General features: G+C 41.8%; 1 protein-coding gene across 1 annotated transcript in view; it reads right to left on the reverse strand.

Annotated features, from left to right (window-relative positions):
* Nucleotides 1–27,294, reverse strand: part of Edem2 (ER degradation enhancer, mannosidase alpha-like 2) — a 54,645-nt gene that overhangs the window by 20,697 nt on the left and 6,654 nt on the right. Inside the window, exons 6-14 of the mRNA XM_089582033.1 lie at nucleotides 24,612–24,765; nucleotides 19,996–20,124; nucleotides 18,205–18,310; nucleotides 17,762–17,859; nucleotides 13,715–13,840; nucleotides 11,071–11,154; nucleotides 7,109–7,192; nucleotides 3,541–3,665; nucleotides 1,586–1,745 (exon numbers count right to left, since the gene is read on the reverse strand). Coding sequence (XP_089438159.1) covers nucleotides 1,586–1,745; nucleotides 3,541–3,665; nucleotides 7,109–7,192; nucleotides 11,071–11,154; nucleotides 13,715–13,840; nucleotides 17,762–17,859; nucleotides 18,205–18,310; nucleotides 19,996–20,124; nucleotides 24,612–24,765 — 1,066 coding nt within the window. The remainder of the gene's footprint in view (nucleotides 1–1,585; nucleotides 1,746–3,540; nucleotides 3,666–7,108; nucleotides 7,193–11,070; nucleotides 11,155–13,714; nucleotides 13,841–17,761; nucleotides 17,860–18,204; nucleotides 18,311–19,995; nucleotides 20,125–24,611; nucleotides 24,766–27,294) is intronic.

A 27,294-nucleotide genomic window follows, 5' to 3' on the forward strand; every position in this document is an offset into this window, starting at 1 on the left:
TTCTTGCGCTGGCAGAGACAACTTTTCGGGAGATATAGGGATGCGCTGGTACAATTCGAAAGTTCCGTCAAAAATTGGGAGTTTCCCGGGCGAATTAGAAGAGTTGGCAGGTATGCTAATGCTCTCACATTAAAAAAAAAAAAAAAACATTCCAAAAAGAGGCAAATGCACATGAAAAAATAAGAGAGGAAAAGAAGATCAATGCAAGACCTGCTAAAGACTGCCAGAGTGAACGAACACAGATTTGGCACTGTCACATCTATAATAAAAAAGCACTAGGCAAAAACAAATGAGAGCAGGAGATGGTAATGTGCAACAATTAAGAAAACATTTAGGCAATGATCTGTGCCTACTCAGCAGCTGAAGTAGTTGAGGGTATGCAATTCACATCTGAATACCACCTGCGCTTACACCAGTAGCATTCAATGGAAGGAGAGCTTAAAGGGTAGTTCTCAAATAACTTTTCAGAATGAATGTGCAACATGTTTGGCTGATTGTGACCACAGTTGAAAACTACTGAGGTGTGACTATGCTATAGTTATGACTGTTAAAGGCATATGTTAATGCAGTTGAGCTCACTTATAACAGCGCCAATTTAAAATCAACACTATCCTAGTATGAACGAAGGTAATGTGACTGTCACGGTGTCATTAGGGCTAAAAGTCTCAAACAGAATGAACAGCCACGGACTTAGGAGTTAGGTAGAGTGAACATGCCAGTGCCACAAATGTATGGGCATGCACTGCATGGCTGGCCTTTTACTGCAGATGTACATGAGCATCCTAACCTAAACAGCATTCGCTTTCTGCGTGAGGAATGTTAGAAGGGTGCAGTACAAGAACGGGAGGAAAAAAAAAACAGTCTGCCATATGTGTGAAACATCACTCTAGCTTACACACATTTTGAGGTTACTGCCTTGAGACATTTCATCGTAAGAGGGCAACACCACAACACTAGATGGGGGTAAAAAAACAGATAGAGAGAAACGCCAGCCAAAACCCTCCCATTTAGGTGCTACTACACTGCCTGTCCTTATCGCCTTCATAACTGGACATCGCATTTTTCTTTATGGCGGGTCAAAACGGAAGAAATCGTGCCGTGTACCTCACTTAAAATTTGGGCAACGATGCACTCGACCTGCACATCCTGACCTGTACTTGACACATTCCTTGGTCATGCTAATTACTGCGTGCACTGCATGGGCTGGCCATTATTCTTTTTAAAGCCAGATGAAAAATTACTCAGTTGGGCCAGCTTGCAAGCCTACTTTCCAAATCTTTGCAACTGCATGACTCTCAGCCAATGGCAGACAGGCAGATACCCTGCATTCCATGAATTTTGCGCACAAGACGGGACGAGAAGAAGGGAGACGACAACAAGAACACTACTAACAACTGAAGCTTTATTGCAAGTGGAGCATATAAATAGAACCGTTTCTATCACAAACACAAAACCGTCAAACCTTAACAAGAACAAAAACATGCATGTGAAGATATGCGAAAGATGAAAAGTCACGGAATAAAAAACTTTGCTGCCTCAGCTCTTAAAGACTGCTAAAGTATGTTAGTAGGAATGCCTGACTCACCATGTCAAAGTGTGTACGGTTGATCCGTGCCAAACTGAGAGGAAGAAGGTGGGCCTCAGTGGTGAAGACAAAGTGGTCAAGGTCAAGGGGCAGATCCTCCGGGAAGGCAAACAATAGGTACAGGTACTTGAGCGTCTCTGCTAGCACAAATGAGTCCATCCTGCATGAAGGCAAGCAGGCAAGCCAGTCAGGCTGGTGGCCTCCAGTAGCTTCCAGAAGCAAGCTGATCTACGGTGCTTTCATTTGGATGCTGACACCAAGCACTTGCCACATGGCCACAGAAGGCAAAAAGAAAACCTTGACTGCCAACACCAATGCTCATGATGAACTGTAGTGTGAAGGAAGCACGACGGATGGACAGGAAGATAGAGACAGGCACTACTCGCAACTGAAGTTCATTGCAGGATGCACATAATTTAAGAATGCCACGTTGAAAACATACGCATGCACATACGCATGCACGCACAAGCAGCCCTCAGAAACAGCTACCAAAGCGTAAAATGCATTGCAAAGTGGCATGTGTAACTCATCGCATGAAGGACAATTTAACAAAACAACTAAACAAAGGCATCTTCACCTTTGACATTGAAAGGCAGAGGCTAGGCAGCCAAATTCACAATCGGCCATGGCCACTGAAGGCTGGCGATACATAGATTTTTGACTGTAGCGTATACAGTATTCCTCCATGATTTCCGTACCTAACTGATCTCAATGCCGAAAGAGGATGGCCGTCCTAGGAAACACAGGAGTGCCTGTCCATGTCTTGCTGTCTGCCCTTCATGTTTCCTTCACGCTACAATTCATCATGAACTTTAACCAACTCACCAACTTTCAGTTCTTATTAATGCCAATGAATGCTGTTTAGCTGCAAAACAGTACTTGCACCAACTGTTTTGATGTTGCAATGCTGTGCCAAATCAAAACCTAGAGCCAATACAGCATGTAGATCATGAAATTCATTAAACATTCTGCACACTGTCTTTGGTATGCCAAGAAAACTATGTGCCAGAGTGAGCCTGATTTTTTTTAATAACAAGAGAGAGGCGGTAGCGATGGAAGGTTGCTAAGTTCTGAATAGTAGAATCTACAACTACACTCAAAACTATACAAAAGAAAAAAAGGAAATCGTAAGTTTACAATTACAATTTCTTAATGAGTAAGCCTTGCTACGTTTCGCCTTCATCATGTGGAAGAAAACGGCGTGGCTGCAGCGGAACGCCGACTAGCCCCGAAACGCACGTTGGGTGAACGCCTGGATTACCCACGGAAGCCGCGTCCGTCTGCCTGGATGAAGTTTTGAGCGAGCATCTCCCTACACCGCGTGCGAACGCACGTTCGAACACATGAAATGCGCGGGAACGCCGCTCGTGGACATTCCAGCGTCTGCGCTACGTGGATGGCATCTTTCTCCCTCTCCCAACACGTGACGGCGGTGTGATCCCTCAAGAGTGTGTGTGTGTGATTGGTGCCACAGAGAACTTCCTTCCTCGGCAGGCCCGGCCCCCATCTAGGGAACCTAGGGAAAGGGAACACTTTAAAACCTCAGCAGCGGTACGGCCGAGGGGCTTTTCATCAGATGGTCTCATCATGTGCTCTCCTCATGCAGCGTTTCAGCATTGAGCGTCTCGTCATCGAGCTCCTTTGCACATAATGTACATTAGCTGTATAAAGTTTTCTCTCCTTGTCTTTTCCTGCATCCTCGTCTCTGACCTCCTTCATTCCCTCTCCGGCACGACCATGCTTCCTTGATCTTTAACAGCCTGATAGCATGATAGGCAGACAACAGAATCAAAATCACTTGGCTGTTCAGGGCCATCAGGCAGATTTGTATATCCTACTAGCAGTCACCTAGGCCAGCTACAAAACTATGCTGGCAAGAAATGCATGGAACAAGTGTAACTGAACCCGCACAGTGAGAAGACTATATGATGCTACGCCATGTACTTTTCCCACACCTGTCTTCATGTGTTCCAGTGCGAACATCCTTGACAGCAGCGAATCCGCACGGCACCCTAGCATGCTTCTGCAGTGATTCCACCACCCTGCGGCCTGCCTCAAGGTAGTAGGGATCCCCTGTTGCCTGCAAAAATAAGGGGGGCGGGAAGGGACAGCATGAAAGTGAATGTAATAATGAGCTTGTGACACTGTTTCCTCCACCACTCTTTGTCTGATGAGTTCTTCTTGAGGTGTGCCGCCAGTTGTATACTACTGCATTCAATATGACTAGCAACACATCCGGAGGGAACCAATAGTGCTTCTGCTTTACAGAAAATCAATGAGCATTCACACAGAGCACTCAACTTGCACAAGCATTCAGTGTACTTTGTTCTTTGCATCGACAGCACAATTCATAACTTTCATGTACCATTGGGTAAATATATGCGGTAAATGTATTTTGTGTTGAATTTAATGCGGGGTGTGCGACATCATGTTTTACGCTGACAGAGACCGCCCTATACGAAACCTGTATTTCCTCTACGCTCATTTTGTGATAAAAAAAAGACTGAAGGTCAACAGCAATACAAGATGTGTGAGAGGCAGAAAATTGGCTCTTCAAGTCCAAACTCTTTTACTTTCAAGAACAGCAAGGTTTGGCAGTTGCTAATGAACAGATTCAGGTGCAACTCATAACACATGATAGTGGCAGGTGACATGACGTTGCCAACTCAAGCAGCACTGAAAAGAACACTGAGAACAAATTGAAGTTGGCCTGTATCGAGAGACTACAGCATTCTGACAGCAAAGAGACCACTCTCACCGAAAACAAAACTTTACAAGCTAGAAACCCCCCCCCCACAAAACTTTGCGACAGAAACAGCCCCCCCCCCCCCCCCCCCCCCCCAAAAAAAAAATTGTGAAAAAGTTGGAAGTTACTGTCAGAGGGTATGTTGTAATCTGCTGATCGGTACTTTTCGTTAATCCTCGGATTGTTTATTCCACTGCACCCCAACCTGTATGCTATGCATCCTGGAAATTGTTCCTTTGTGTTCCTATTTTATTTATCTGATTCCCACCCTGTAATACCAAGAGAGGGCTAACAGTATTTTAAATAAACAAATAAAAAGGTGCCACAATCACAAGCCGATTTTGCAAATAAACTGCGTGCTCTGACACCAAATTTTTCTGCACGGATCCCGAAGGCTATGCTGCACTGCCATTCACTTTAAAACAGCGGCAACCAGTTTTTGTCGGCGTAGACATGATGAGTTTGAACCGAGTCGCAGAAAAATTTTTAAACTCAATTGTCCCCGCCATAAATGTGTCTTCTGCTGCTAGACAAATGTTAACGTGCCCAGAAAGAGCCATAGCACCAATTTTTACTGAGAACAATAATTTGATGACATTGTCCTCAGAGTCCCATTCACAAATACTAACGCAAACTCTCATACCCAAGTACAATTAGGTCATGTTAATTCAAACTCAGTTAATTTATGTCTTCTTATAATCGAACAAGTTTTTAAAATTTGGTTGACTCATTATGTTTACAATGCACCTCAAAACCAACTTATTTGAATGGCTATTTGAGCAGTTCTAATTTTTGTTCATTCCTATGGCATTCTTATGGGAAAAACAATGGTATGGTATGGTATATAGGGTTTAACGTCCCAAAGTGACATGATCTACGAGGTACGTCATAGCAGAGCACTCCGGATCAATCCTGACCACTGACATCGCACAGTACACGGGTGCCTTGTGAACTACCCATGAGCTGCTGACAGTTATAGGCAAACAGGCTAGATATTTGGCACTGTTAATGATTGGCAATTAGTTTAATTTTCACTTCACAAAACATTTCTAATAAGCATAGACTGAGAGTGAAGGGTGCCTTTTCTCGCTAACGTCCATCAGCAAGACCTACCAATGATGAGGAGCACTGGAACCTCTACAGTTCTGTTCTGTGAAGCTTACTATTGAGGTGGTCATTGGACACAATCTAGACCAATGAAATCGATGCACCCACATCAGGTGAACAAAAGGGATGCGAAAGTTAATCCTCGGTCGTTTAACATCACTTAAAAAAAAGCTTTGTCGATTTTCACTCATGATAAATGTGACCGGCAGCACACACAAAGAACCCATGTTGCTGTCTTATAATTGTTTCCTGATGGTATAAACAAGGGGTTCTGCTCTAATTAGGCTTATGTATAAAAGCGTGTCAGAAATGAACTCGCTAAGAATAAGTGCCCATCTGTAATGAATAACTTAAGCCCAAACACAAGCATAATAAAATTTTTATGATTCAACTATTCCTCCCTCCATCTTGAATCTTAAAAAGCATAAACACAAAATTTTTGCTTGCATATTTTCTTTCAAATACATGAATCACCCTGTAGTATTCCCCTACGACCACTAAACAATTATGATTTAAATTCTTCTCAGAGCTGTTTCGGTTCCAACAACAAAACAATGGCTGTACAAGTAAGGTGTAAAAGAACTGCAGTATAACTGCTGGTATATCATTTATTGTCACTCCAGCTCTTGAAGCAGGCTGACTTAAGTGTTGTAGTGAACTAAAACTACAAATCAATGATTACATTGCAATGTTTTCATGCCTTACATGACCTAAAAGAAAAAATTCAACAATAAATTATTTAGCAGTTGTACATGAAAACCATGTGGTGACCCATGTATTCTAATGTATTACAGAGAAGAAAACATGAAACTAAAATAAGGTGTCTATAGTCCTTTAAACCCCACAGAGTTTAAATTAATGCGAGATGGATGTAATTGATATCTACTGCCTCTACCACTGAAAAAAATTCGTGTGTCTACAGACACCTCTGACATGTTCAAAGCAGCTAGTAAACTACTGACTGGCTGCTGTGCTCAATGCAAGAAACTTGCACAGTACTGAATAAATGAAAACTTTTAGGATGACAGCAATGTGGCTGCTCAACTGTAAATCTGAGATGTTTCAGGCAAAAGAATTTCACTGTTTAGCTTTGTGAGGGCATCCAATTTATAATGGATGTGGATGCTCTCTCAAGAGAACCACAAATCTTTCATATCTTGGTCATGAGCTACATTATAACAGCAATCTCACAATGCAGTACATTAAAGCAAACATAGACTTACACGAACACCTGGCTTTCCGAGACCAAACATGTCTGGTTTAGTACCAATTATGTAACTATGGCACCAAAGGGGTGCCCTGCTACTCTGCCAATTGAGGAAGTATTCACATGAACAGCGTGATATGTAAATCTTTGTAAAGGAAAGTTCCAACCACATCAACACGGTCACATCCTGTGTTGAACGATTGTAATGCAGCTTGAATTCCAATCTTTCCACTTTTTTCCAATCTTCTTCATTACGGCAGCAATAAAAAGAATCTAAGCCCCCAATTCCATCTGTCTACTCTACAGGGCAATCTTCCCACTAATAATTATTATGAAATGGACAATGCAGGCTTGTGTGGATCTCACTGACAGGCTGTGAATTTGACTTCAGCGTTTATGTAACAATGAGCTCATTACCTCAAAGCACAGATCATCTGGATCCTAAAAAACCTAAGAACCTTACCTTGAACAAGAAATAAGTGCTTTCAACAAACTCCGGCCTCAGTGGGTGTTGGCCCCAGTGCACTTGGAAGTCTGTGGTGAATGCCTAAAATCATTGATGCAAGGCAAAGAAAAAGAGAGTAGGAAAGTCAAGCTAGAAAAATCTCTCACAACTAAGACATTAAAATAATAATAGTAATCGGCTTAAATAGATAATGCAACAATAACAGGTATAAATGTAAATAATGGCATACACAAAAATCTTTCAAGGCATACTGAGCAATTACTCAAAGCTGATGACTAATAATTTCCACTGTTCTAGAAGTGAGCACAGCCCCAGATGTTCCTTACACACTGCACCATGCACCTAATGCTCAGTGCTCCACTTCCTCTGCATGACCTACTTCTTCCCAGTGTCCACTCATGCCTGTACATTTGCATGCACAGCTATTACTCCATGACTTAAAAGGGAATATATACACACTTCACCTGAAGAAACTATGGTCTAATAAAAGAACATGAGAGGCTGGCACTAAATTTCTCATACTACCAGAAATTTCATTACTTGCATAATAACGCTACAAGCCCTTGCACACTAATGCACAAGTCTGCGAGCAGTATACTGTTTATATAGTTAATCCTGGATTAACAAAACCGACAAAAGTCCATGATTTTTCGTTACATCCAGGTTTTTGTTGCATACAATTTTCATGTAAGACCCAAAAGGATAATGCAGAAAACCAAAATGAAAAATTTATGTACGCGAAATTACCTTGAGAACGTTTTTGCTGATAACGCGACTGCAAGAGCAGCCATTACTACCTCCGCTGTGGTTCACACAATGCTGATACAAGTTGGGTGGGGAGAATGGCAAAGGCAGGGGAGACGGAGGCAACCACAGCCGGGCGAGAGGAAAGCATGTGCAGTCGCACCACCACTGCTAGACTGGCTAGGCACCTGCCCCTTCCCTCATGTTCTCGTACTCAGTCTGCCCGCCACCGGTGTCCTAGGAAATGGACTGTATGCCTGGCATTGCCTGCACTCCCCGCTGTCCCGATTCTCGCTGTGTAACAGCTATCGGGGCCTGAATCATGCGAATGACTGAGTGGCGGCGATGGACGTGCACTGCTCACTCTGAGTCTTTTTTGCTATGTCCTACTGTTTTTCACTGCTTATGAGCATGAACTGCTGTAGTGCCACCTATTGTGATGTCACAAAAGCGAAAGCAACAGAGAGGCACCAATGGCGCTGGAGCATGGCGCGCTGCGTCAACTGCGGTTGCTCGTTGCAAGCATAGAAACTTTCGCGTGATTTGACCAAATTTCAAGTAACTCAGCACCAGTTAATAAATAGTCAGCGTATCGAGTTCGTTATATGAAGGTAAACCACCGCAAAGCCTTAGTTACATGGAGTTCACAAACACAAGTGCTTCACTGGGGGTGGCATTGGGGAATTGAGGAACTTCGCAATATCGAAGAATTCATTACATGGAGGTTCATTACATCTAAGTTCAACTACCTAAAAGCCTAACATCACTCAAGTAGAAGCACCCTGGTCTCAGTGTAGAACAGTGCCATTTATTGGTATTCCATTCAACGCTGCCTAGAGGCAAGAATACCTGACTACACACCAAACGCGTAACACAGGTTGGCTACACCCTCAGCTCATAACACAGATTCTCCATTAATAATATGGCAACAAATGTGGGTCTGAACTGAAACTACAGAGACCTATAAGAAAACAAAAATGATTAGCTTACGGGAAGGCCTCAAGAGGACAGTAAAGCCAGTATCAAATAAGCTTGTTATAAAAATGCTGAATAAGGCCCTATTAAATCTTCTAACGATGATCCACAGTCTTCTTCTACTTACATAATGCAGAGAGATAAATGGCCTAAAAACTGCAAAGATGCTCACATTAACTACTGCACATCATGCAATGATAAAAATGGATGTCACTACAGTCATGCTGGCTAAAGTATGCTCACTTAACAAGCACTATTTGATAATGTTAGTTTTGCCCACATAATCAAGCTATGTGAAGCAGACACCTCCACTGCAATAAATACTCCCCAAGCTTGCCAATTAATAGTTTTGCAATAATACATGGATGATGTCATCAGTCACTTTTGCGAACATAGGAAACACAGACAGCTTCTATGAAGGCACTTTTCTAGCAAAATAATCTACCTAAATATCCAATAAACATAGTGAATGTGACCTGGAACTAGTTTCCTGAAAGCAAATTGGTGGCGTATTAAAGGGGCTGCGAAACACTGCCTGGGGGAATACCGGCTATACTTCAGGTGGGTTCTTTATGTCACACAGATGCTGACTTAAAAAGAATTACAGGAATCGATGCACAGGAACGGGAGTTATTCTGTGAAGAAATTTCAAAATACAAGCAAACAAAACGCTGCCCTCAACTCGATTTTGGCGGGGCTTCCCACTCCTATTTCGCTCTCCCAATGACGGCACCTGGCGCAACCAATCAAAACAGCCAGCCAGAGCACGTCGCGGAAGTTTGTACTCCATGGTTGCCTGCTCTCTGTGAGACTGGCAGCGTTGTTTCCATTCCAGAGCGCCCCTGGTGGTGTATTTTTATTTTACTTGCTTTGCAGGGCTTTTATCTAAGACAAAGAAATTGTTTTTGTTTATTTAATATAAAACGCAGACAGGTGACAAAATGTGTCTCTATTTATTCACACAATTAGCATTATATTTATTGTTTGTCCGGTCATCAAGCTCGCGCCAGGTGATGTCATATCCGCTGCTAAAAACCCGCCACTGTGTGGTGACACCATCAGAGCCATGAAGTTGTTTTTGGGAGGACATTAAAATATTAAAAAACGGAATGTACGTGGTATTACCGACGCTAATAGCACCATTATAACTCACTGTATGCAATCAACAGGCAAAACAGTTAACTAAGATTGTGTTTCTGGGCCCCTTTAAGGTAGAGACACTAAATTTTTCGTAGAGTGTTTTCCCTTTGGAATGATGTGCATAGCTTTGTAAACACAGATCAGCATGTTGAATTCCTCAGCGCTAAATAAACAATTTATAATTTAATTTCTTCTCCAATGTAGTTTCAGTTCCAGTTTCATAGCCAAACGATGGTTGTGATGTCACAAGTAGGCATGAGATCACGTGAGGCATACAAAAGCAGAAATATAATCACTGCTTTGTCGTTTTATTTCTTCCAACTCTTACGCTAGCTGCTCTAGAAGCCAGAATGACAGTGAGTGAACAAAGAGCTATTATATTGCAGTTTTTGTGAGCCTCACGTGATTTCATACCTACTTGTGATGTCGCAAGGCTACTGAAACCGAAACTGTATGGGAGAAGAAATTTATTAATCTCTAACGCAGGGGTTCTCAAACTGGGTTCCGCGGAACACAGGGGTTCCGCGGGCTGTCTTCTTGTGTTCCGCGAGAACCCTCACTGGCCCTGACCCGGCAGCTGATATGAGACTGGCTCTGAGTGCTGCTGAGCCACGCTTTGACTTGCTCTCAAAAGGGAAGCAGTACCACCCATCACATTAGTATTTGTATTAATCGGTGCAATAAACATTTAACTTTTGCAACTCTCTCTTTGCAAAAATGCACTCGACAATATTGCTGGTAAGTGAAAGCGGGGGGGGGGGGGGGTTCCCTGGAACTTATTGAAGGCTTTTGGGGTTCCTCCAAGCAAAAAAGTTTGAGAACCCCTGCTCTAATGCATCATTCAAAACACACACACGCACACACGCACATTATTTGTAGCACATGCACTTGAATACTTACTTGTAAATACTTTGTTTTCAATATGTCTACAGAAGCAGTCAGGAAATCCTCTGTTAAAAACTTCCCACTATGCAGAACACTAAATCACAATTGGCATTACACCTTACTTTGCTAAACAGTTACAAACTGTGAACCTTTTAATGTTCGAAAATGCAAAAGCTATACTGACCCTTTCACAAATCTTTATACAAGGCACTCACCTCAGGAAGAAAATTGTGAAGCTTCATAACCTGATAGAGCATTTCATGCGTTTCAATGGCTGGCTTGATATCACCCTTCAGCACCTAGCAGCAACCAGAGACAAATCATGAAAACAGGTGTGCACTACAGCCAACATTTGCGGCATGGTTTGGCATGCACTGAGGGGGGTCTCACTTTTGCTCACGACAATACTATCAGCGTCAAATGAAATGCAAACAAGAATATTAAGAAACAAACTTCAAAATGATATCTTGTTAAGCAGAGAAAGCTCAGTATTGCCGCAAATTTATTAACAAAAGAGCATTAGTATCCCCATGTCGGAAAAAAAAAATGTAAGTTGATATGGGTAATTAGGCTAAATGCGGATATGTACACTAGCATGACGTCAATTGTCAGCTGGATCTACGATCTACTAGGTGTTACCAGGCTACCACCTAATTACCACTCTTACTTCTTCTTCTGTTCAGTTCTGTGCAAGGAACATTCGAATCGCGTTCTCCTCCAAACTGCTGCTACTCATTTTGCTTAGCTCGGTGCGCTTAGGGGCGGTGCCGCCTAATTAGCGCCCCTGGTTCTCGCCTGGTCACCACCGGCTACACCTTGGCAAGTAAACCACCCGGTGGGCAGGTGAGCAGTGGCGCAGTGGCAGAAGGAAGGTGCTATGGCAGGCATTGCCATCGGTAGGACTTGGGTTGCTTGACTTGGGTTGGGTTGTGACCCAGGTTGCTCTTCCTGAGCAGCCTGTCATGAATAAATGGGCTGCCGCCCGATACGGTAGGCAGGTTGCCCACTACCCGGTGAGCAGGTGAACAGCCTGCCACAAAACCAGCTTCAGACACACACAGACAGACAACGGCCAAACGTGGGGAATGGCCACTATAAGTGCTAGCGCACTAAAATTTTCCGGCGTTGGCAACCGTTTCAAGCCTGACAGCCAGAATGCATAGAGCAATTGGCCACTCCGGCAATCTAGATGGGCCACCTAGGCTGTGTGACCTTGTGGCGTCATCACAACCTGCCCGCCAGATTGTGAGCAAACTGACCACCCTGGCAGGTGGCAGTTAAATTAATGACTGGTCGTGACTCGCGCGGCTGGAGTTGCACAAGGCCCCTTGGTGGCAGCACCTGCCATTGCAGGGCAGTGATGCAGCATCGTTTAACCGCTGCACCACTGCACCAGGAGTGGTATGAGGACTCCCAGCAATCTATGAATGCAAAGTCGAGAATCACCAATTCCGCATATATGGGCATTAGCCCATCAATGCTGTCACAACATGCCCTTAAGGCAGAGCTTGAGTGTCCCCTCCAATTTTTAATATCAAAGAGACAAAGACTGTACTTTAGAAGTGTTTATCAATCACATCTGTATTTTCTCTCAAGGAGCTAATGTATTTGTTTTTTGGACTGGCATTTCAGTTCTCTTGTTCATATTTCATTTGACGCTAATAGTACATCACAAGGTGAAATGTACTGATGGAAAACTCCCTAAAGAAAATGCTCCTTACATGGAGCTCAACATCTAAGGCATTGGAAAACATTTGACTGAAAGTGAATTTGGAGCTGCAGTCAAGACAATAAACCACGGAGAGGGCCGAGTCAGGCTGGTTGGTTCATGTTGAATGGTACAACAAAACAGCGCATGCGTCTGTCTCTTCTTCTTCCGTCCAGTCCGTCACTGCTGTTTCGTCGTACAATTCAACAATAAACCGCCATTAGAGGAATAATGAGACAGCCATGCACACCAAGATAAAGATGAAAAAGCAAAAGGGCACTGAATATAACAGCACTGTCCTGTGTTTAATCTTTAACTGCAATATAAAAAACTTGAATCATCATTCCACCTCACTCAGCTTGCTATACAATTTCAGACTTAGTTCGCATCTTAACTCTTTCCTTTCCAGAGATACTAAAAACTTTTCAGGTGTCTCAGTAAAAAAATGCTTTTTTTTAATTGCAAATAGCAGCTTAGCACAAGCGGCAACATGGAAAAAAAAATAAAAACAAAACAAAAACAAATAATTAAATGCTATTTCGAATTATATAGTTTCTAATAACAGATTTATTAAACAATACAGAAAGAAATCACAAAATGAAAATTTTTGCACTCTGACCAGCAAATGATAAAAAGGCATCTCAAAAACAAATAACAAAAAGAGCCCCGAAGATATGTTTTGGAGCTGTAATGCGAAAGCCCTGAGGGTAAAATAAATGAAATGAAATGAAATGAAATAAACATACTGAAAAAATTCCCCCCCCCCCCAAAATAAAATATAATAAAAAAACAGCTTTTGATTTTGCCAGGCAGAGCTAAGCTGCGCATTCTAGACAGAAGTTTGCCTTTCCATGTGACTTCTACACTATGTGCAGCACCTTCTCAATTTGTCAAACAGTAGACTGCACGCTGCCAGCAAAAAACGTTTCCAATCTTGGGACTGTTCTCTTGACTTAATTCATGTGCTTAATGTGCTTAATCCATGAGGTTGTTTTTTTTTTGTTTTTTTTTTAAATATCAAAACAGAGCAGTGCAGTATTCACATGTTAATACAAACCACATGCACCTGTTGAGACAATCACTAAGGCAACTAGTTAACCATGACACACACTGCATGAAAGTGTAAGCAAGAACACATGGCGCATGCCCACCTGCAGTCCTGGCCAGAAGGCCAAAAGGGCATCCATGAAGTTCCGTGAGTTGGTATTGGGCCGATGCATGTGCACGTCAACAAGCATTGGGCCCTGGCTGACATATTTCATCACGGCAGTGTAGTGCTGCACAAGGGAATGGGGAACAGGAATTCATAAAGCATAGCTCTGTGATCCTACTACAGGGGGTCCCCTGTACATCATTCTAAAGCCTGCTCAATGCCCCAGTTTACTGAAAACAAGATGACAACCACATGACTAGGTTCACCACATATCAGCATCCTGCAATCCGTTTTTAATGTGAAAGCATTTTTTTCTCATGAGTGGCATGCACAGGAGCTGCCAGCAAAGCACGTCATCAGTGCATGTCCACATGAAAATGGATATTCGAAAAAAAGAAATTCTCTGGCATTGTGGTTCGAACCCGGGCCCTCTGCGAGCCGGGTGGGCACGCAACACGTACGCTACAAAGGGTCGTTGGTTGAAGGGTGTTAGAGGGGCAAGAAGTGAGCGCGTTGTGTGTACGATGGTAAAGTGTGTTGGGGATATTTACTGATGTTAGACAATGATGACTTGAAAAAAAAAAAAAAAAAAAGCTGCCTATGTCATCCAAGGGTCACATGATAAGTGACAACGACGACTTGCAAAAAAGTTTAGGACTTAATCCAACGGTTACATGATAAGTGTCACGTGACAATGATGACTTGCAAAAAAAAAAGTTGCTGACGTTCAAATGCAAATGCTTACGCATTCCTCCAATGCAGCAGACCGCAATGCTCTCCATTTTTTTTTACCTCAGTCCAAGTGACATAGCAATTTTTTTTATTGAAATTTGAATACATCGAACTATAACAAAAAAACCTCAACGCCAGAGGTGTCAAGAAACTTTCAATGAAATGCGAAACTAAATATGGAATAAAAATTTTTGTTCACCTATCTCGCTAACATGAAGGACTATGAACAGCCTTTGTCAAAGGTAAAGAGCCCAAGGTGTTTTGCTTCTAAGCCACTCATTGGGGCTCTTGTAGCATCCAACGAAGTCCTAAGTTTAAAGGGTGAAAATGAGATTTCTTCTCACTTTCAAGAAATTTGGAATGCTGGCCACGCATAGTGAGCAACACAGCATGGTCCGGAAGGAAACCACATGGGCTCTTTAACTTTTGTGAAAGGCTGTAATTCTTTTCCTTAATTTGAAGGTGATTTAGCTTCAGTACTGTGTAGCTTCTCCACACTGTGTCTACACACAAGTAGTGTCCATGAGCAGCAAAAAGGAAAAGTAAGATATATACAGGCTTTACCACTGATCCCTACATATTTGCAGAAGAAAGCTAGAGGTCCACAGAAGATGACAAAAGGAGTGTTATGCACTGGTGCACTCTTTTAGGTGGTGTGATGAATGCAAATCGTTTGCAGTTATAGCAGAAGAGCTTGGGAACAATGTCAACAGAAAAAGATGTTAGTTTCAGTAGGTGATATACGTTGACCTTTGAATGTAGCCATTACTGATGCAACAGCAATAATGACCCACTGACAGCATAATAAATAAGAAACATGACTTTGAGTATGTGAAGGCAGCCCTAACACTAGAAGGTGCTTACAATGGCCCCCAAGAACAACAGCTCTTTTCTGTGAAATAAAAGCAGCAGTGCCCTGTCTTTACCAACTTAATTTTATGTGTACATGGTTTTGCCCGAGTTGTGGGTAGTATGCATACCGTGTCGGTGTCCATTCCCGATAGGAAACATGTAGCTACATGTGTAAAACAAAAAGTTGTTATTTCGTTCATAAATTGGTTCCGGTAAAGAAAATGTGAATTGCACCATTTACCAAGCTTGCCCATGCTGGCGGTTGCTTTCCCAAATGAACAGCTCAAACTTCTAGTAACCTCTGGTGTGTGCCTGAATCAGAACGTGCTTGCAGTTCGGTTTGCCACTAGCAAGCCAGGCTGCACACGAGGGTGCTGTTTTATGGCCTTTTAACTCCATTTGCCTCTGACTGCTGGCTCTGTGATTGTATCATTGCATGTTTATTGCTTTGAGCTATGCATGCGCTGTCATGTCATCCCATGGGGAGCTACATAACGTGGGGCCGGGCAGAGCAAAAGGGTGGGTGGGTGGGAGGGGGGTGTATGAGTCAACTTATATTCTAAGCTGTATATGGAGTATAAGCCGTATGGAGTCAGCATTTTTGGTTAGTAAGAGGTGTGAGTTGGGAAAGGGGTCAATGTATAGGTGGCAATATACAATATATATTGCGCATTATAACCTTTGTAGAGTTTTTTAGGATGCGTTTGCGAAATTTCTGTGTAATTTGCACACACCCTTTCTGAAGCCTTTATTTAAAGAAAAAAGTTAGCAAAAATTACAAGAATACATACGGTAAATCGTGCCCTCTAAAAAAATGAGAATCAGTGTTCCTTGGGCGACATTACTACAGTGGGCACCCGTTAATTTGAACACGCTTGCCTACTTTGAACCACTGGTCTATTCAAACTGACACTTTGGTTTTGTCAACACCAGGTGCACCCAAAAAGGTTCCCCTTAATTAAAAAATTTTTGGCCCTCTATAAAGTGGAATTATTGAGAGTCAACAGTATGTTACTATGTAAACTAGACAGTAATATGCAAGCTCAGTGTGAAGTTCAAGCATGAACAGACCCACAGTACAGGAGGAAAACAATCTTGATGCTTGGAAGCATAAATGTGCAGCTTACAGTATGTTAACCAAATACACATGTAATGCACTTGATTAGGTAAGTTAGCTGCATATGCAGTACATTTCTCTTTAAAAGCAGAAAATTATAGAAGTGGATGGACACCCCTGTCACACAGCCAGTATCAGCGGCTATTGAGTCGAGAGACTTCCAGATTCTCAATCGCTATCGAACTCAAAGTTGTATCGCTGTTGCACAACAAATCTGAATGGCCATTGAAATGGTTCTCGCGTCTTACGCCAAACTTATGTGGTGCCACGATAACTAACTTCAATTTTCTGCAATAACTGAAATATTTTTAAAAATCTAAATAAATGTTCAAATATACTTTTTGGAGTTGGAAAAGGTTTTTAGTTATTACTAAAGGCCAGTTGTATTGCCTTGAAAGGCACTGCCTTTTGTAAGATTTGCTGTTTCAGTTTTGGGATGCTCTGGCAACACTGATACCACTGGCGTTTCAGTCTTCTGCGATGGGGAGTATAAAATTAATGCTTTTGAAACCAGAACGACACAATTTTTAAATTATTGTACTGACTAACATTTGACTGCTTGCACTGAAGCTTCGGAGAATAACGTTGTTCATGCTTTTGTACTGTGAATGTATCATGCACGAAAGTGCGTGTTGGCACCACTCGAAGCAACGCTTTCAACCTTGGGCGACGCTCAAAGGCCCTCGAAATCTCGATAGAGTTGCGCGCTGCTCCGTTGACTTGATAGACTACTGACTCGATGGCCATTGAAACTGTCCATGTAGCAGTGATGACCTTTGAGTTGATCGACTATAGATTTGAGGCCCTCCGAAATGCTTGTGTGACAGGGATACGAGATTGCCTTGCGGGCCATAAGGCGAAAACTGTCCGTTGGCATTGACAACGGCGGTGGTGTCTGTGTGAAGCCTCCTTCTGTCAAACTTAGCAGGTGGTGTTTTTGTAGAATTTCCGTCTCACCATCTGCCACCTGCCATGGTCGGCAGAAGCAGAACACTTTCCACAGTGTTCTTAAGGCCAAGGTAATGATGTCTGACACTGAAATGGTCAACCAAAGCTTCTGTGCGTGAAAACTGCAATGCAGCAGTGGGTTTCAGGCTGCACGTATAGGCTGTGAGGAAGTTCAGATTTTGGTGGCACACTCAGCCTGAAAACATTTCGTGCCAAAGTGTGCTTCATGTCCATGGGTACATGCGATCATGAGCAGTATTAAAACCCACAATTTCGACCATTTAGAGCCCTTCAAAGGCCAAGTTTTCAAGTTAGTTATACACTGCGCACAATCATTTAAAACAATCCAAACACATTTAAATAAGAACATTTAAAGAAATCATGCAGGTGCTTTACCTTGTTGAACCTCTCTAGATAGAGATCGTCCCCAAGAAGAATGTACGCTTTGAGGCAGTACTCATAGTAGGAATCAATGCCAGCGCCAACGCCACTATCTGCAAAATAAAAAAATGTTGCAGGAATCGGTTTAGTGTACAAAAGAAAAATAGATTATATGATAAAGTTAACCAATACAAGCAATCGACTTCTGAAGCCTTAAGGGGAAACATAAGGGGTTGCCCTGCGAGGTAATGCATCACTCCTGGCAACTGGCTTCCAATTCAGGATGGCATTGCAAGCAGCGCGGCTAGTATGCACTCATTGTATGTTTTAAAGGATAATTACTGTAACAGACTCAAACTTTGCTGCAATATCACTTTGTTGAGTCTAAATCACCTACCCACTGTGATTAGACAACATGCTGCATTCTCAAGGGTAACCTTGTGAGAGGAAGCACTGACCTCTCCGTATCCAATCACCACTGTGAATGTTGAGGACTGTGCCCATGAGGTCACTCGATCGGTGGCGCTGCTGCCACAAGTAGTCCATGGCAGCACGAGCCTTCGCCTACACAGGTCAGAAAGACAATGTGTTCAAAATCAAACACACAGAGGAACCCAGTCTACAAGCAATGTTACATGACATAACTCACAATGCCAACAACACTACAAAACAAAGAAACTCAGTAAGACGTGCCAAACTGAGAGAAAAATTGAACGAGAATGAATATACAGAATGTGACACTTGTGCAGTTTACATGCCTAGTGAACATGGCTACACAGTGGAAAAGCTCGGAAAAATGTGCCACTTAAGGTGAAAACAAAACGGGGGCAGGGGCAAGGGTGGAGGTCTTTAGCACATACTGAGGGCTGTTGGGGTTCTTTGAGGCAAAAAAGTTTGAGAACTTGTGGTACAGAACAAGGCACTAGCCTATTGAAAGGATGTAGGGTTACCAGCCTTTTACAACTTTTAGGTGGCGAAGTAGCCCCTAGCAAGACATGAAACAGAGCCATAACAGGCCTGTGATGTGCTCAGATGTCTGGGGTCACATGCACACTATAATGAAGGAAACATAGGGTCTTTAGACAGGGCAACCTGAGGAACTTCTTTTGCGACCGGGAGTTCAAACTTCCAAAAACACAATAGGCCAACTGGTCTGAATTGGCATAGGTTCCAATTATGTTCTTGAAAATTTCATTAGGCGACTTTTGACCAGGAACGAACTGCAACTTCTCCTTTTGAATGAGGATTTCAGTGAATGCAAACCAGAGGCAAACATTCATTACATACCTGCTTTCTGTACATGCCACCTGTTGCTACTACCCATTTGAATGACTAATTTAGTGAGGCCTAGTGATACAAAGCCAAAGTGATGGCCAAATGATAGAGCATTTGCCTCCTTTGCAGTAGGTACTGAACCACAAGGAACAGAAGGGAGTTTGAATCCCAGTACCACTTCAGACCAGCTGTGTTTTCAATGGGCATAATTAACTGCCCACAGCTTTCTCATGGTTGGAAAACAAAAGAAAGATGACTCCCATTATCTTACCAATCCGTCCTAATAAATGAAACTTTCCGGAAGGGAATACATAGCTCCTTTTATTTACCTGATCATCATCATCGGCCTGACTACGCCCACTGCAGGACAAAGGTCTCTCCAATTAGCCCTGTCCTGTGCCTGGTGCAGCCACCCCATCCCCGCTAACTTCCTATTGTTTAAAAAAACCCCAAACGAAAATTTACACATGAAAGGTCTGATAAGAAGCCAGTGCATTTTTATTTTTTTTTCTGACAAAGAGAATGGCCTGCAATAGCAGCGTGGCTTCCTTGATAGCGAAAAACTGAGAAAACAACCAAAAAGTTTTTCATTCCGACATGCTTTTCCCAAAAGCAAAGCAAAAAGAAAAGGAAAAGTTGTTAAGAAAATGTGGCTATGCCATGCCCTCACAGTATGAATTGGCACCGTACTGTTATGAGCAGAAAGCTACACAAAGCAATTTATGAGTAATAAGGAATGTATGTTTGACAGCATGAACGTGACAGCCCTGAGGCAAGGCAGTTTTGGCTTTTGTGTCAACCCATTACTTAAAAAGAAAAAAGATAGAGGTGGGGATCCAATTGTTACACACTTCGCAGATGCCTCAAACTGCTGTAATTTACATCATGCATCACAAACTTTAGCTTCATGGGCTATCAGCCTAAAAAGTTGCATACGGATTGCTTTTTCAAGATGGACATCGCATCACTCTTACCTCGAAAATGGGCTCCCCAGTCAGTCTGCTCAGTGCAGCAAACTCGAGAATCATAGTGCCAGCACATGCTGTACAGGTCTCATGCACTTGTCCCAGCTTGGGGGACTTGAGGCCTAGCCTCAAGTTTATCTGTAAAGACAACATCAACAACAAGATTAACACAAAACAACCAATGTGCTATGACAAAAGCCCTATAAACCAGTTGCTGCGTGTCCTAACTTAAAAATCAGAGAAAAACATCACACACGAGGAATGAAGGCCTCAAGAAAAAGCTGGACTAACAATTGCTTCAGCAAAGAGATGCCAACTCACAGCAAAACTGTAGCAGGTGAATAAGAATAGAAGAAGAAAAATGTAACTTCTGCTCAAAGAGGTGACAGAAATAATAAAAACCTCCAAAATCAAGGTTCCGAACAATGAGATTAGAAACTCATGTATTGTGTAAATCCCCCATTTAAATCCCACACACTTAGCTATTGAGGCTTTTTCATGAAGACTCCCATCATCACTATATCAGTGTAGATTTCGTCCTTTCAGAGAACAAAAGCTTATAAATGCACACTAAAGTTATCAAGTCAGTCTTTATTTGTTCCTATCACCAAATGCAGTACTTTTTTTTTTTTTTACATGCACCATTGCAGGTTTGCTAGTATTTGGCATTTTCTGACAGAATAAGCTCCTATGTCAGCCAGTGCATGAGAGCTTTTTCTTTTCTTTCCTAGTCTCATCTCAATTGGTTTCCAAAGTCTATCTGCTCATCTACATTTCCTACAACTAAATGCAAAAGGAAGGCCCTAAATTTTCTACACTGAAAAATTTAAAACACCGTAAATTCATAACAAAATATCTGCAACATTCCACGGAAAATACAACACACGTAAAATAAATATAGAAATTAACTTTCTGAAACACACCTTTGCATACTCCAAATGTACAGATGCACAAACCTTTAGCATTAAGCACGAGCTCAGTCAGCCTGTGCTTACTCTTGACCTATTAGCCAGTTTGCTCTGTCAAAAAGCACTGGAGCCCAGACAAGTCGACAGTCGTGTGATATAGCAAACGATCTGGGCGCTTGTAGCTTAACTGAAATCAAAGGTCGCTTTGCAATTAATTGTTAGGATGTGATTGGCGCTTCTCTAACTTGAAAATAGGCGATTATTAGACTGGGCGCCCCCATGGCACAGAATAACCTATCTGGTGATGCCCCAGTGAACAATCCTGCACCTGCTGGGGTGACTGTGCCAGTAAACAGGATGCAACCCAATAAAAGCTTAACCTCGCCTGCTGCCACTTTCATTCCTGAATGGCCTGGTACTTCAACAAGAGGAAACCTCAAGAATTATTGCTGTGTGTTACCTGAAACTAAAAATGCTTTTTGCCACTGCTATTAACATTCCTTTCGAAAGGCACCAGTATCATGACTTTTCTTAAAGAAGGGTGTGAATGCCCCTTTGCCAGAGCCATCACACTTGTTGCGCTAACTTGCTCAAGCAGATAGGGAAGCAAGCATGTCAAAGCAAAACTTTGTTACCAAATTCTACCTTTCAAGAGAGTTCAGGTAATTAAATTAACCACATTCCCATCATTCTGCCATTCGTACCAATGTCCACAATAATTATCTAAAAAGAGAGTGTGTGGCTGATGACACACAATTTTAAGAAAAATGCTAAAAAAACTCGAAAAACTAGGGGTGTTATCTGTAGTATTATTTGCTATGCACAACTGTGCTGAGATTTTACTCATAAGTGGCCAAGCCAAACTTGCACCCTTACTACATGCTATTTAGTTTCAGCATCTGCAGTCATTTGAAATCCAATATATGAAATTTCTTACTTAGACAAAGATTTGTACCCTTGTTCTGAGTGTTCCTTGCCTTTCTTTTGTTTTTCAGAAAACAAATCACCAGACGCACATAAAACTTTGTTTTTATATAGAAGGCATAGCATAATACTCCAAATTATGACACCCTGTTGACTAACATGCACAACATGTAGGTAGCCCAGCATTCTACTTATACAGTGAACTCTCACTTGAGTGAACTTCAAGGGACCGGAGGAAATAGTTCACTTAACTGAAAGTTCACTAAACTGAATATTCACTAGGCTAACATAAGACATGGCATCCATAGTGTCAAAAGTGTGAAATGGAATTTATACGTAACTTATACAAGGTGCATAGCAGTTAAAACGCTGCCTTTCTCACGTTGAAAAAAAAATCAGTACTAATCTTCTTCTGCACTTGTACATTTAAAGCACAAGAAGTTACAAAACTATCAAAAGAGTCAATGTTTTTGTACACTTCTTCTGGCACAGCTTGCTGTTGAGACACAAAGTCCCTGAACTTTCCGATGCACTCTACAACCTCAGCTAGAGTAATAGGGCTTGAAACTGGCTCTGCAGTTGCCTCCTCTTCATCGCATTCGTCTTCCTCTGGACGAACACTGGAAAGAATCTCCAGTTCAGTCTATCCAGCACAGGTAATCAGTGCACTGTCACACAGTGCATAGTCTTCAAACGAAGTACTATTGCTATCGACCTCCAGCTGATGACAGATCTCTGTCATGAGGGCGGGCATCGGTTGCGCCTGCAGTGGAGGGCTCAAAACTTCGTTGAACTGATCGGAAAAATAAGCCTGGGTCCTCTGAGCGAGTTCGTTAAACTGAAATATTCACTATTCCGAAATTCGTTTAAGTGAAACATTTGCACATAGAATCCATAAGAAAACAGCCGGGGCTTTTTAAAAAGTTCGTTATTCTGAAATATTCGATAAACCGGAGTTCGTACAACTGAGAGTTTACTGTACATGTCAATGCTTTCCAGCACTTGTTACTTGCAAAGGAAAGCCCATCAGAGGTAACTTCTTCTATTCTTCCATACACTAATGGAACTAATGCCAAGAAGATAAGTTTTTGGCATCAGAATCGAGGGCACATCTCGTAGTCCCAAAGCAGTCGGCACTACACCATATTTACATGCATCATGCAATCGGCTTGACTGATAGCCTACGGACAATCCTGACAATTTTTTTATGAAACAGTGCCACTAACATACTATGAAATTTCTGATAATACACATGCCAAGCAGAGGAAGAAGTTTAAAGAGTGCCATTAGAGGGCAGTAATACTGACACCAGAAACAAGTAAGAGGTGACTATAGGATTGGTGGAGAAGATCAAGAGAGTAGTTTAGAAAGGGGAAAAAAATTGGCAGTTAATCCAAAGAACTGAGCACACTAAGAATTAATGGCTAGGTGACACTTGTCACTGCCCCGATACATAGAGGAGGCTAATAATTATCTATTATTTACTATCTATCTAGTCTCTGGCTACAAATTAACAAGACTGCCCATGCAATACCGAAAGATCAAAAGAACCTCCTTTTTTTTTTTCAACAATGGTGTAGTTAAGTGCAGAAAGCCACTCAGAAAGTAGTTTCCTTGTCAGTATTGATTTAGCATAGTCTTTACACCATAATGACTGGAGCAAGTTTTTTTTTTATTCTGATGACAACAGAAAAGCTTGTGTTAATACCATCTACACTGCACTAAAGCTGCACTGTAATCCACACTTCACAATGCTTCCCACTGGCATTCTCCATCTTTCAATTCATGCATTTGAGAAGGCCTCATATGATAACTAACTGAAGTTTCACGGATGTTATAAATGCCCTTTTCAACATAATTCCACATTCAGACTACATGCAAGCCACTGCATTCTTCTTCCACACAGATGCTGCATCCACAGTGATGGACATGTAGAAGACAATAAGCCAATCCTTAAAGTGGTGATGCTGCCTATTCATTCACAGCAGACATCTCCTTTCACTGTTCTGAAATGACTGATATGAGAAAACTAAGTGACCTGTACAATCTATAGAGATTCCCTCTCCTCATGGGTGAGCAGCCAAAGAATCGTGGCTTTAGTGCTGATGCCAAAAGCTCTTCTTTTTTTTTTTTTTTCAAAGTCCACAAAAAGCCTAAGAGTACAAACTAGGAGTAATCAAAGATGGCATGCAGGGACACTACACCAAGCTGTTGGCAACATGAGGTACTACTCTGTAGTGCAGCACAGTGGTAACATTTGTGGGTGCCTCTGGGCTTTAAACAGCTTTCCAGAGAGCCAAATGAAAAAGGAAATAACATGAGACCTAATAATGCACTAATGAACATCCAAAAATACTTAAAAGAATTCCCTACAACTGGTGCAAATGCCTAGTGGTGGAGGTGACCAATGCTTCAGGCAACAGTACATGACACATGCAAACCACAGATGAACAAAAGCAGTACAGACGTAAGTCAATGCAGCAAGAGCATAAAAAAAAAACAACAGGCATACAATGTTAGCCTATTGACAGCTAAAAAAATATATAAGCAACTGGTCAGCATCTGATACACACTAACATCCACTGCCACTCCTGACCTAAAATGTGGTGCCTACCCGCCTTATTCGGTTTGGTGAAAATGTTTACGAAGCCACTAGCTGACTTGATTATCAATTTGTTTGCACTTGATATATTAAAAACATAAACAGAAAGTGTTTAGCTGTAACAACTACACACAAGCAGGGCTATCTACGCTTCCATCATCAGCAGCCACAACCTCAGGGATCAAACTTACTCTAGGGTGTGGTACACCTGTGGAGGTGTTGAAGGCTGGCAACAGCCGATAACCAAGCTCTTTAGCCATAAGCAGTAGGTCTCCTCTATACCAGGTCATAAGGCCGTGACGCTCTTGTAGATATGAAGCAAGGATGTGTCCACTCAGAAGACCCCTGAAAAAAAAAAAGATAATGTTAAAGAAAAAAGTAATTAACCCAAAAAGTTTGTTTAAATGGAGAGACTAGTGCTAATCCTTGCGACAGGTCTTCTGACAATCAGCTCTCTACCAGCTGATGAAGCTGAAGCTTAATTGCATGGATGACAGTTTTGTCTAAGCTTGCAGTATGAGCTGCTGTGGTAACTTTTCTAGGGACAGTGCAGTTAAAAGCAGCAGGTGGTGTTACCTAACATCAATACTGCAAAGGCTCCATTTCCTGGGTTTGTAATCAGCAACATCTAGTGCCCCCTAAAAAAACTGAGCCCATGTCTTCTGTACAAACTGGATGGATACAGCTTCACTTAGTGGGTTAGCTGAAAATGTTGCATCATTTATCAAGCTTCCTGAAATATTCATAATAACTGCATATAACAAGTTTCCCAATATGTTTTATACCATACACATAACGTTTCAGTTTTACGTGTACAGAGTATGTCAGCCCCTTTTAAAGGTTTGGTTCACACTATGTGAAACACACTGCCTATGAGTGTGTATGTGCGCACCTGAGCAAATTTACAGGCTTCCAAACAAAAAGTAGGGGTGTATGGCGCAGACTGCAAAGCAATTCAGAACCACTTAGACCTCAAGACATTATTCTTAGTGTAGCTAAATGCCATTAACATGGCATGCTATGTCACACATAAGTCAAATTGGGCTTGAAAAAATGCATGTGTGCATGCACACCGAAATAGAAAAGGAAACACAAAGAAAAACAAAACTAGACATTGTGCATGGACGAACTTAATGCTATATACTATTTGTGACGGTTATTTTAAACCAGTAACATCTGTTATTTACTAGCATTAACCCTTTGAGGGTTTTTGCCGTATATGTACGGAGGCGGTTTTCCATCCCGTAAGGTCTTTGCCATATGGGAACAGTTTCAACCCTCTGTTTGAAATTTCGAGCCATAATGACGATGCATGCTCACTGGGAGGTGCTGCCACCTCGTAGGACTTACAAGAAGTGTTTGAAGTTTGATTCCGCTACCTTCTTGCAGAGATAAACAGAATTGATTTCTAGCATCAGTGTGTCGCACGGCCTGCGGCAACGCCCTTTTGTGGTTTCGGATTCGCCACATGATCGCAAGGAACCACACGAAACTTGATATTTATCTTTATCGCCACTCCCTTGCAGGGGTCGCGGAAGTTTCTTTAAATTTATCTTTATTGGCACTGCTCTTGACTTGTTTATCACTGACGCTCACGAGGTATTCTTGCTCTCCTTGTTTACTGAGTTTCCTCTGAGTTCTTCAAATGTATGGCAAAGCGGCGATATGGCCGAACGCACTGCCTGTTCTCTTGACACCAACAGCGATGACTTTTCCGACTCTGATTTTGCTCCATTCACCAAGTTTGAATCGGAAGACAGTTTTTCTTGAGAAGACCCATGTTTCAGTGAACACCACGCTCTGAAATACTATTGAACATTTTGCAGTTCTGTGTGATGCCGACACCAAAATATCGTTCCTGACTTTTTTTTCACAATTTCTTCCCGATTTTACCCGTTTGTACATTCAAAGTCCACAATAAAGTAATTTGGCCATCCGGGAAAGTTTAAAAAAAAAAAAAATTTGGCCCTCAACGGGTTAAGAAATGATTTTATTTAAATCAGCTGAACATGTGTTCAGCAAATTTTTTCATTCAGAGAGTTGCAAAGCACCAAAAAGGCCTGATGATGATCTTTTAAGATTACCATTAGAGTTTTCTGCGTGCAGCGAGAAAATGTACTCACACAACTAGAGCACCAAGTGCACAATATGATGCATCTCCCTCCATTTTGACTTTATTTAGAGTGTACAAAAACATACTTATATGATGTAATTTTGCAGCAATTACAACATTCTTTTGCTACATGTAAGCTACAGCTAACAGAAAATTTTAATGAATCTCAAATGTTAATGCAAAGATATGTTTCAGCTCATAAAAACAGCTCCCAGCAATACTTTTTTTATCAGCACGCAAGGAAAGAGCAAGCCTTTTGTTGACCAATGCAGATATGGCCTTGTTAGCATTACACAGTGGAACAAACTCATAGAATAACAGTGCAACGGCTCCAGACCATTGCGCTGTTATTCTATGAATGTGTGTCAACTACAGAACCAACTAGCCCAACAATTAACACTTCTGTGGAACACACATCTACTATATTCACTCTGAGCGAAGAAGGGGCTAGATATGCTTAATGTGCAGAGTTTAGCTCTTCAAATAAAATGTTACAAGCACAAAATTCAGTAACTGAGTAACAGGTTTTCTTCAGCGAACTGCAGATGAAGAGAGGCTCTGCATTGTACAGGAAGATTTTTTTCAAAGTTTACAGATTTTTATTTACAAAGCCATGAAAGATATTTCAGTGGAGTCTGTGCCCATGGATTGTACAACCAGGTGGACATTAGGTACTTATGTGACAGAGCTCAAATTAAAAGATGATTAATTAACTAAAATTAACTAATAAAGGTTTTAATTTTTGGTGTGATTTCTCCACT

Source organism: Amblyomma mixtum, chromosome 3 (assembly GCF_055824585.1).
Source record: "Amblyomma mixtum isolate Tamu chromosome 3, ASM5582458v1, whole genome shotgun sequence".
Classification (NCBI taxonomy): domain Eukaryota; kingdom Metazoa; phylum Arthropoda; class Arachnida; order Ixodida; family Ixodidae; genus Amblyomma; species Amblyomma mixtum.